Source organism: Hemiscyllium ocellatum, chromosome 23 (assembly GCF_020745735.1).
Source record: "Hemiscyllium ocellatum isolate sHemOce1 chromosome 23, sHemOce1.pat.X.cur, whole genome shotgun sequence".
Classification (NCBI taxonomy): Eukaryota; Metazoa; Chordata; class Chondrichthyes; order Orectolobiformes; family Hemiscylliidae; genus Hemiscyllium; species Hemiscyllium ocellatum.
The window spans coordinates 26,961,715-26,972,715 of record NC_083423.1 but is presented as its reverse complement, the minus strand read 5'-3'; the positions used below and the strand labels follow the sequence as shown (position 1 = coordinate 26,972,715).

At 41.6% G+C, this 11,001-nt stretch overlaps 1 protein-coding gene across 1 annotated transcript in view; it reads right to left on the bottom strand.

Annotated features, from left to right (window-relative positions):
- Positions 1 to 1,332: 1,332 nt before the first annotated feature.
- ccdc146 (coiled-coil domain containing 146) overlaps positions 1,333 to 11,001 on the bottom strand; it is a 145,680-nt gene continuing 136,011 nt past the window's right edge. Inside the window, exons 17-18 of the mRNA XM_060842552.1 lie at positions 7,025 to 7,273; positions 1,333 to 1,767 (exon numbers count right to left, since the gene is read on the bottom strand). Coding sequence (XP_060698535.1) covers positions 1,564 to 1,767; positions 7,025 to 7,273 — 453 coding nt within the window. The 3' untranslated portion in view covers positions 1,333 to 1,563. The remainder of the gene's footprint in view (positions 1,768 to 7,024; positions 7,274 to 11,001) is intronic.

The window sequence follows — 11,001 nt, the reverse complement described above, 5'->3', positions numbered from 1 at the left end:
CAATGATGCCATTTATTTTGAGGGATCTTGAATATAATAGCTGAGATGTACTTTTGAGGCTCTATAAGGCTCTGATCAGACTACATTTGGAGTGTTGTGTGCAGCTTTAGGCCCCATATCTCAGGAAGGATGTACTGGCCTTGGTGCGTGTTCAGAGGAGGTTCATGAGAATGGTCCCAAGAATGAAAAGCTTAAGATATGAGGAACATTTGAGGACCCTGGGTCTATACTCAATGGAGTTTAGAAAGATTAGGTGGGGATCTAATTGAAAAATTTAAAAATTTGGGTCTGTTCTTATTGGAAAGAAGAAGGCTAAGAGGGGATTTGATAGAGACATACAAGATGATCAGAGGATTAGATAGGGTAGGCAGTGAAAGTCTTTTTCCTAGGATGATGACATCAGCTCGTACAAGTGTGCATAGCTACAAGTTGAGGGGTGATAGATTTAAGACCGGTGTCAGAGGCAGGTTCTTTACTCAGAGAGTGGTAAGGGCGTGGAATGCCCTGCCTGCCAATATAGTTAACTCAGCCACATTAGGGAGATTTAAACAATCCCGGGAGAAGCACATGGATGATGATGGGATAGTGTAGGGGGATGGGCTTAGATTAGTTCACAGGTCAGCGCAACATTGAGGGCCAAAAGGCCTGTTCTGCACTGTATTGTTCCATGTTCTATGTAGGACAGCAGAGATCAGTGAATCAGAGATTTTTACAGCAACTGACAATTATTGTAGCGTTCGTCCATTACCCTTTTGATTCCAGACTTCAGGAAATTCATAACCAGGTCCCAAGGTATTACCAGGATCTCCGGATTACTAAATCAGTGACAATACGATTGGGCTATTGACTCCTCATTTTCCACATTCAAGGCATTACGTAAATACAAGTTGCTGATTATATAGTAAAATTCACCCAGATAACTTAAGCAACAACTGCTGACCATTATGTAGCAAAAATGTTTCTTATCGAAAATTAAATTGATCTCATGTAATTGATTTGATAATAATGTTGAAATTCACAAAGACAAATATGATAATCACATTATTCAGCAACTTTGTAACATTGAATTGTACAAAAACAGAACATGGAACCCTCAGAAAATACTTATTTAGATGTGGTTTAATTGTGTAGAAAGATAATTGCTAAACACAATGTTTTCTGATAATTCTCTAATGCTTAACATAATAGACTGAGTGACCACCTTCTACAACAATAACAAACTTGTAGCAGAGTTTTAACATTGGCATCTTGCATCTATTTTTGGCATTTTCAGTTCAATATTTTTACCAGATAAAGTATCTTGGAAGACAATCTAATTTCAGTTGAGTAAAAGGTGTCAGAGTTTAGTCAATACAAACTGGTCTGCATATGTAAATCTGTCAAAATAAAACTGTTAAACGAAAGTTATACATTAACAAATCAAGATCTATAACTTTTAAAAAGTAACAATTTGTAAACAATTTATCCTTCTAGCTGTCTTATTATCACCAAAGAAAATGTCTCCTTTGTGGGTGAATTCTGGAGTATAATGTGGTAATGTTTTAGAATATAGTTGTCATATCATTATATTTCAATTGGCTTAATGACTGGTTTTCTATAATGTCGCATGTGTGCACTGGGCTCACTGGGTTTAAATGGAACCATTTTTCCATAAGGTCGTGGAATAGGTAATCCAGAATCACCATCTGGGATATATGCATTCGGCCTCGGCTCAGCTGTTGTAAATACTCCACCGGGCAATAAATGCTTTTCTTCCTCTTCAGTTTCCTGATTTGAGAACAAAATGGAAGAAAATATCTTCAGTGTTTGTTATTGATCCAGTTGCTAAATTTTGGGTGAGCCAAAAAAGTATTATGGATTTGTCGTGTACTGGAATGCATCTAGAGGGTGTTTAATCATATGTAAATATTGTGTCTAGGAGAAATGGAGGACTGGAGATCAGAGTCGAAGAGTGTGGCTCTGGAAAAGCACAGCAGGTCAGGCAGCATCCAAGGAGCAGGAAAATTGATGTTTAGGGCATAAGCCCTTCATCAGGAATATGGGTGGGGAGGGAAAGGGGCTGAGAGATAAATAGGATGGTGGGGGTGGGCTGGGAGGAAGGTAGCTGGGAAGGTGATAGGTAGATCTAACTCTTACCTAAAATTCACAAATTTGATTGCCCCGGTCGACTCTTCATCTTTGCCTGCTGCTGCCCCATCGAACTTATCTCCTCATACCTTGATACTGTCCTGTCCCCCTTGGTTCAGGAGCTCCTACTTACATTCGGGATTCCACCAACACACTCCACCACCTCCCATGACTTTCATTTCCCTGGCCCCCAATGCATCATCTCTTTGGACATCCAGTCCCTGTACATATCCACCTGCCATGACGAAGGCCTCCAGGCCCTCCGTTTCTTCTTCTCCCACTGACCCAACCAGTACCTCTCCACCGACACACTCATATAATTTGGTGGAACTGGTCCTCACCCTCAACAACTTCTCCTTCAAATCCTTCCACTTCCTTCAAACAAAAGGGATAGCCATGGGCACCTACATGGGCCCCAGATTTGGCTGCCTCTTCATCGGATACATGGAGCAGTCCATCTTTCGCTGTTACACTGGCACCATTCCCCACTTTTTCTTCCACTATATTCATGACTGTATCAACGCCACCTTGTGCTCCCACAAGGAAGTTGAACAGTTCATCAACTTCACAAACATCTTCCACCCTGACCTTAAGTTCAACTGGACCATCTTGAACACTTCCCTCTCCTTCCTAGACCTATCCATCTCCATTTCTGGCAACCAAGTCAACATGGATATCTACTTCAAACCCACTGACTCCCAAAGCTACTTGAACTACCCCACCTTCTATACCCTCATCTTGTAAAAATGCAATCCCTTACTCCAAATTCCTCAGCTTATGCTACATCGGTTCCCAAGAGGAGCGATTCCACTCCAGGATATCCCAGATGGTCGCCTACCTCAAGGACTGCAATTTCCCCTCCCACATGGTCAACAATGCCCTCCAGTGCATCTCCTCCTGTTTCCGCATCTCCACCCTTGAACTCCACCCCTCCGAAAGCAACAAGAATAGAACCTGCTCTGGTCCTCACATTCCACCCCACTACCCTCCGGATACAGTACATTATCTCCTACCATTTCTGCCAACAGCAATCGGACCTCAGAGAGATTTTTTTCCTCCCCACCCCTATCAACATTCCACAGAGACTGTTCCCTCGCGACTCCCTCATTCGGTCCACGCCTTCCACCGACCCACCCTCCACTCCCAGCACTTTCCCTTGCTGCCGTAAGAGGTGTAAAACCTGTCACCAAACCACCCCCCCCCTCACCTTCGTCTAAGGCCCCAAAGGATCCTTCCACACCCGGCAGAGATTTTCTTGCACAACCAAACACCACCTCTACTGTGTCCATTGCTCTCTGTGGTTTCCTCTACATTAAGGAGACAGGATACCAACTCGTGGAATATTTCAAGGAACATCTGCAATATGCATACACCAAATGACCTCACCGCCCTGTGGCTGACCACTTCAACTCCCCTTCCCACACTGCCAAGGACATGCAAATCTTAGGCCTCCTCCACTGACACATCCAATCTACCCAACAACTGGAGGAAGACCGCCTCATCTTCCACCTTGGGGCCCGCAAACCATATGGCATTGATGTTGATTTCACCAGTTTCCTCATCTTCCTCCCCTCAAACCTTTATCAAAGCTCCAACCCTCCAACTTGGCACCACCCTCTTGAACTGTCCTACCTGTCCATTTACCTTCCCACCTAACCACTCCACCCTCCCTTGCGACTTATCACCACCACCTCCCCAGCTACTGGTCTTGTATACCCTTGAGTTTAGAAGACTGAGAGGGGATCTGATTGAGACATATAAGATTATGAAAGAATTGGACACTCTGGCAGCAGGAAACATGTTTCCGCTGATGGGTGAGTGCCGAACCAGAGGACACAGCTTAAAAATTACGGGGGAGACCATTTAGGATAGAGATGAGGAGAAACTTCTTCACCCAGAGAGTGGTGGCTGTGTGGAATGCTCTGCCCCAGAGGGCAGTGGAGGCCCAGTCTCTGGATTCATTTAAGAAAGAGTTGGATAGAGCTCTCAAAGATAGTGGAATCAAGGGTTATGGAGATAAGGCAGGAAGAGAATACTAATTAGGAATGATCTGCCATGATCATATTGAATGGTGGTGCAGGCTCGAAGGGCTGAATGGCCTACTCCTGCACCTATTGTCTATTGTCTACCTTCCTCCCATGCCCAGCCCTTTTTTCCTGCCAACCCTACCCCTTCCCTCCCCCTCCCATCCCCCACATTCCTGATGAAGGACTTATGCCCAAAACATTGATTCTCCCGCTCCACAGATGCTGTGCTTTTCAAGCCCCATGCTTTTCAACTGTTTAATTTGGGGAGATGGCTCTTACTCATAGGTCATCAAATTTGTTATAGTAGTACAAGTAAGCAAAGAATTTCTTAACATATAGGAATAATTGATTAGGTATATTATTCCAAATGAACTACAATGTTATCTTTGTTTTTTTTATTGAACAGTATTAACACACCCTCCATTTAAATAAATCTTAGATTAGTTTTGGATGCAGCAAAGGCAAAATAACAGAGTAGATTTTCAAATTTCAACATGGTAGGCAGAAAGCAAATGCACATGCACGTTACAGCTAGATGTGAGCCATCGACCATACTAAATAGGGTATGCAAGTTGGGATTATCTTAGGCACAGTATTTATTTAAAATCAGATCCTGTGTACCATTTTCAATATTCAAATACCACAAGATTTCATGATTTGGAAGAGCTGGTGTTGGATTGGGGTAGACAAAGTTTAAAAATCACACAACACCAGGTAATAGTCCTACAGGTTTATTTGGAAGCACTAGCTTTTCGACCACTGCTGCTTCAGGTGGTTATGAAGCAAGACCATAAGACACAGAATTTACAGCAAAATATTACAGTGATACAATGACACATTGAACAAACCTAGATAGTTAAGTCTTTCATCTTAGAATGGATTTGCTGATTTTGGTTCTTTAATATATAAATCCCAGAATTACTTACAAGTCACGTTCTCAAGATAATTTAAGGTTTTACAACAAAAGGTGACATTTCAGCTCAGCTAATGTATGAAAGGTGTGAGGTTAGAGTCTGTCTGTATCCCAACCTTGAGTCAGACTAGTTCTATTTCTAAAGTGGAATTTACAAAATATTGGCTGATTGGCTGATTGTAGGTTCTGCATTTTTGAGCAAAATAGAATGTATCTGCAAATACAAATTCACTCCATAAATCTCTGTGTTTGTGTGCATGAAAGAGAGTGAGTGAGTGTGTGCATGTGAGAAAGTGTTTGCATGTGTACAAGCTTGGTAAAATGTGTGTGTGATGGGTTATAAGCCTGTGAGAGGTGTATGTGTGCATAAGGGAGAGAGTGCAGTGGGGTCACCTGTAGTGTGACATGAACACAAGGTCCCGGTTGAGGCCATCTTCACAGGTACCGAATGTGGCAATCGGCTTCTGCATGGCCACTTTGCATTGTTCGACCTCGGAACTTCGGGTGACCATCCTCCAAGGTGGACTCCGGGGCAGGCAACAAAGTAAAGTGGCCAAGTAGAGGCTGATAGCCAAATTCGGAACCCATCAGAATGGCATCAAACGGGACCTTTGGGTGACCCACAGCATTATTCTCTTGCGTGGTCTCTCATACTCTCACATGCAAATACATATAAGTTTATAGAGTGAATTAGCATTTGCAGAATTATATTTGCAGATATATTCTATTTTGCTCAAAAAATGCAGAACCTGCAAGTAGTCATTGCAGGTAGTCAGTCCGTATAATATTTTGTTAATTCCACTTTGGAAATAGAACCAGTCTGACTCAAGATTGGGATACAGACAGACTCTAAACAATGCCTTTAAGGCATTGTATGCCACCTTTTGTTGTAAAACCTTAAGTTATCTTGAGAATGTGACTTAAAAGAAGTTCTGGAATTTACGTATTAAAGAACTGAAACCAGATGAAAGACTTAACAATCTATGCATCATTGTATCTCTGTAATCTATAAATTCTCTGTCTTATGGTCCTGCTTCACAGCTACCTGATGAAGAAGCAGTGCTTCAAAAACTAGTGCTTCCAAATAAATCTGTTCAACTATAACCTGGGGTTGTGATTTTTAAACTTATGACCAACTTAATGACATCAGGCGAGAGTGTGGTGCTGGGAAGGCACAGCAGGTCAGGCAGCATCTGAAAAGCAGGAGAATCAGTGTTTCAGGCATAAGCCTTTCATCACGAATGAGGTTTGTGGGCACGGGGGGTGCTGAGATATAAATAGTGGGGCATGGAGGTGGGGGAAGATAGCTGAGAATGTGATAGGTAGATTAAGGTGGAGGGGAAAGGTGATAGGTTAGCGAGGAAGGTGGAGCAAATAGGTGGGAGGGAAGATGGACAGGTCAAGATGGCAGTGCCAAGTTAGAGGCTCGGGACTAGGAAAAATTGGGGCTGGGGAAATGAAGAGACTGGTGAAATCCACATTGATCTTGTGTGGTTGCAGGGTCCCAAGGTGGAAGATGAGGTGTTCTTCCTTCAGGCATCAGGTGTTTAGGGTTGGGCAATGGAGGAACCCCCCGACCTACATGTCCTTGGTGGAGTGGTTGGGGGAGTTGGTGTTCGGCCACGGGATGGTGGGATTGGTTGGTGTGGGTACCCCAGAGATGTTATCTGAAATGATCTGTAAGTTGGCGTCCTGTCCCTGGTATAGAGAAGACCACATTGGGTACAATAGGTATAGTAGATGATGTGTGTGGAAGTATAGGTAAATTTATAGTAGATGATGTGTCTGGAGTTTCATGCATTTCAATATTTAAGCTCAGGGTCCCTCCTCACTCCATTCTTTCCTAATTGCCCATAAATACAAACAACTGAATTTGTTAGTCAGTATATCTTAAATTGCATTTACTTGTCCTATAACGTTTTTTCTGACTGTTGACATAAAACTGTGAAATTCATACCTTGTTTTTCATCTCCATCTCTCTTTTGTGTCTATTTTCTTTATCCACTAGTTTTAGCCAGTCAGATTCAAATTCTTCACTGGGTGCCATTCCCTGCTCCATCCGTTGGCAACATGATTCCAGAAACTGCTGCTTATCCCTGACATCCTGTTGGAGTTGCATGGCATTGGCCTGTTGCATGGACAGCTCAGAAACCACGGCCATCATCTTTCGTGTAACATCTTTGACCTTTCCTTGCATTTCATTCACCTGTAAATTTGTTGTAAATTCCTCCCAATTCAGACAAATTCATTTAAACATCATGATCAGTTTTAATACTTATTGAAATCAGTTGACATTAAGCCAAAGTTAAAAATCGCACAACACCTGATGAAGGAGCTGCACTCCGAAAGCTAGTGTTTCCAAATAAACCAGTTGGACTACAACTTGCTGTTGTGACTTTTAACTTTGTACACTCCAGTCCAACATTGGCACCTCCAAATTGTCATAAAGCCAGTTTTTCAATAGCTCAGATTATTAATTGAAATTGCTGTTGGCTATAAGTAGTGTGGACTGTAATAAACATTTAAAATTTGAAGTAATTTGATCAGTACGATCTATAATGTCTATAACATCTCAGCAGGAAGGCTCAGATAAACAGTTCCCATTGATAGCTATTCACTCTCCCAGGCTGATCGTTATCCACTCCTTTGTCTATCTAACCATTGTTCTCTCTCTTTGGGCCCTATCTCCATGTATTGTTTACTCTTTATGCCCTTTTCTCCACCGTATCTTCTGCAGAAAAAAACATTTTCCTAGCTACCATAGTTCTGAGGAAGGGTCACTGAACCCAAAATGTTAACTCTGACTTCTCTGCACAGGTGCTCCCAGACCTGCTGAGTTTTTTCAGCAATTTCTGTTTTAGTTTTTGATTTCCAGCATCTGCGGTTCTTTCAGATTTCTTTTGAGATAAAGAGATTCTTACTTGTTTAACCTTGAATACAAAGATAGATGTGAGTATACTGGATCAAAAAAATCTGTTTCCAAATCTCCTGCCCATGTGCTATTTGTAAATAATAACCTCATGTTTTTTTTAATTGTCAGCTTGGTTGAATTAAGACAGCACAAAGAATGAGCATGGTATCAAAGAATTCTGACTGCTGACAGCATAACAGTAACAGATGTACAGGATTTCTAACCTGTAGTTGTATATTAAGAGGGAGATCTTTTAATATTTTATAAATATGCCTGATGAGAGAAACATGCAAGATGACAACCAAATCCATGCCATCTTGCACATTGGTTAAGCTTTGGTACAGAGGATTCTTGAGAAATTCTTTGGGGTGCTCTACAGAAATTGGCTGATAGGTATCCACAAAAACTGGTAGGAAACCAATTTTTTTTTTGGAAAAAGAAGTTTATCAGTTAACCAACTTAAAGGACAAATATTTCTCAAAAACAGCTTCGGGAGGGCATCCAAGATGGCGGCGACCCAGCAAGTCTGAGTCTACAGTGCTCCTCCCAAGACTTGGGCAACGTGGGTAAACCACCCCCACCACACTCACCAAATCATTAAAAATAGCTGTTTAATTTAATTAGTTGTTGAGTAAATTTTTAAAATTCAATTATCTTCAGTAAAAATGACTAAAGGGAAGGGAGCACGCAGCTCTCAGCAAGCAGTAACCCCTCCCCCACCCTCTCCTGCTGCAGCAGAGGCGTCCGTAGCTCCCCCGGGGGACTAACCTACAGTGGCGAGCCTTGTGGAAATCATCTCCAAACTGGATGCGAAGATCGACGTTTTTATTGAAGAATCCCGAAGTTGATGGGACTCACTCTCGGCCGCACTGCGAAAGCACGACCGAGACATTAAGGAAATCGAGCACCAAGTCTGAGAGACAGAGCTAAAGGCCACGACCTCTGAAACTACAGCGCAATCAGCCGTGGATCAGGTCCGGACTCTCGAACAGTGAGTCCGGACCTTAGAGAACCACATTGATGACCTCAAGAATCGAGGTCGTCAAAAAAGGTATTCGTTTGCTGGGCCTTCCCGAACGGGAAGAGGAAGGCCAGTTTACAGCGTTCCTTGAACAGTGGCTTCCACAGCTGTTAAATCTGGAGGCTGGATCAGGCCAGGTAAAGGTGAGCCTGGCTCAAACCAGCGCCCCCGCCCGGTCCTGTTCCGGCTGCAGAGCTATAAGGTGAGGCAGATACTCTTAGAAGCCTCTAGAAATCTTGGAAAAGATCCCCAAGCCATGATCTATAAAGGATCCAAGATCATGTTATTCCAGGACTTTTCCCCAGCTCTGGTCCGAAAGAGGAAGGCATTTGATGAGGCGAAGAAGTGTTTAAGGGACATAAATATTCAATACTCCCGATGCTACGCTTTAACCATGAAGGATCCGTGTATAACTTTGGATTGCCGGAAAAGGCTAAGGAATTTTTGAACTCTATTAGATAAATTGAAAGCGATAATTGATGTTGGTTTGCCTCCCCCCCCACTCTGATTTATATCCCCCCCTTTTCTTTTTAAACTTACTGTTTAATATTTTCTTGGGGGGTGGGCAGAGGGATTTATTTATTTGTTCTCTACTTAACAATTTTCTTCCCCCCCACCCCCTTGGCTTTTTTTATTATTCTATATATAATAGACCAGGGGGTCTAGTTAATGTTGGTGGGGGGAGGTGATTACCTTATTCTATTTTACCTCTGTCTCTAGGAGTGGGGTTGTTTTCCCTTGTTATTTTGTATTATTATATTTAATTATTACTTGTTGAGGTTGTAATTTTTATAGTTATATATGTTTATACATGGTATTAACATTCCCAAATATATCCAGGTGTGGGTGGGGGGTAGGGTGCTCACTGTTAATTCTAGCTCTGTAGTATATTTGAATTTTCCTCATCCTATTGAGGAGCGCCTGGATCGAGGGTGGGGCACTGGTTGGGAGAGGATATGATGGACCTTTGGAAAGGAAATGATACCCCCGGGAACAACGGGAAAATATGTTTTTTTAAATTTAGAAATAGGTTTTTATTATACTGTTGTGAGTGTATTAGAGAGCCTTTATTTTTGTGAATTTTATATGTTCTTTGCTCGAGATGTTCCGGATAGGGTTTCCCCGCCCGAGGGGTCTCGGATTTTCCCGGACAATTATGGTTGATCAGTCGGTTAAGTGGTGCACCTGGAATGTCAAGGGGAGTAATTCGCCAGTCAAAAGGAAGAAAATATTATCAAATCTCAAGAAAGAAAGGGTTGATTTAGCTCTCCTACAGGAGACACACTTGTTGGATAAAGAACACTTGAAATTACAACAGGGTGGATTTGATCAGGCCTTTTTTTCTTTTGTTAGCTCAAAAAGCAGGGGAGTTGTTATTCTTATTCGGAAGAATTTCCCTCTCAAAATCCTAAATCAGATAAAAGACTTGTAAAAATGTTAAATTTCCAATAAAAATATCTATTCAAAAAAAACTTCTAAATATTAGTATGGATTTCAGAAGATTCATTTCTCAACAAATTCCTAATAAACTATGGTCTCCATTTTGTGTAATTGAACACAAGTGTTATTTATAAGCAACAGATATGTTGAGATCAAACAGTAATGTTTGAATTACATAGTGGGTCCTAACAGTGAAATTGGCCATCATCTCAAATGGCCTGTGCTGATTAATATATTACATGAGTTTTCTCACTAATTATTTTCCCAACCTTGTCTCCATAACTGTAAATGCAATTTTCCTCTGGTGTGTTTCAAACTTTTATTTTAAATGTATTATTGATACCTGCTTCAACTAATCCATATGCTGAGTGCACATTCATACCATTGTGTAAAGAAATTCCAACTAAATTCTTCACTTTATGTAACTATTTAATATTTATTGTTCCTTGCTGTGGTTTAACTAAGTGAGTTCTTCAGGTTTCTCCATATTCATCCTATCAAACCTTAACTTTAAAGATCTGCATTAGGTCTGCACAATCCTGATAGTTGTACCTTCTCAATT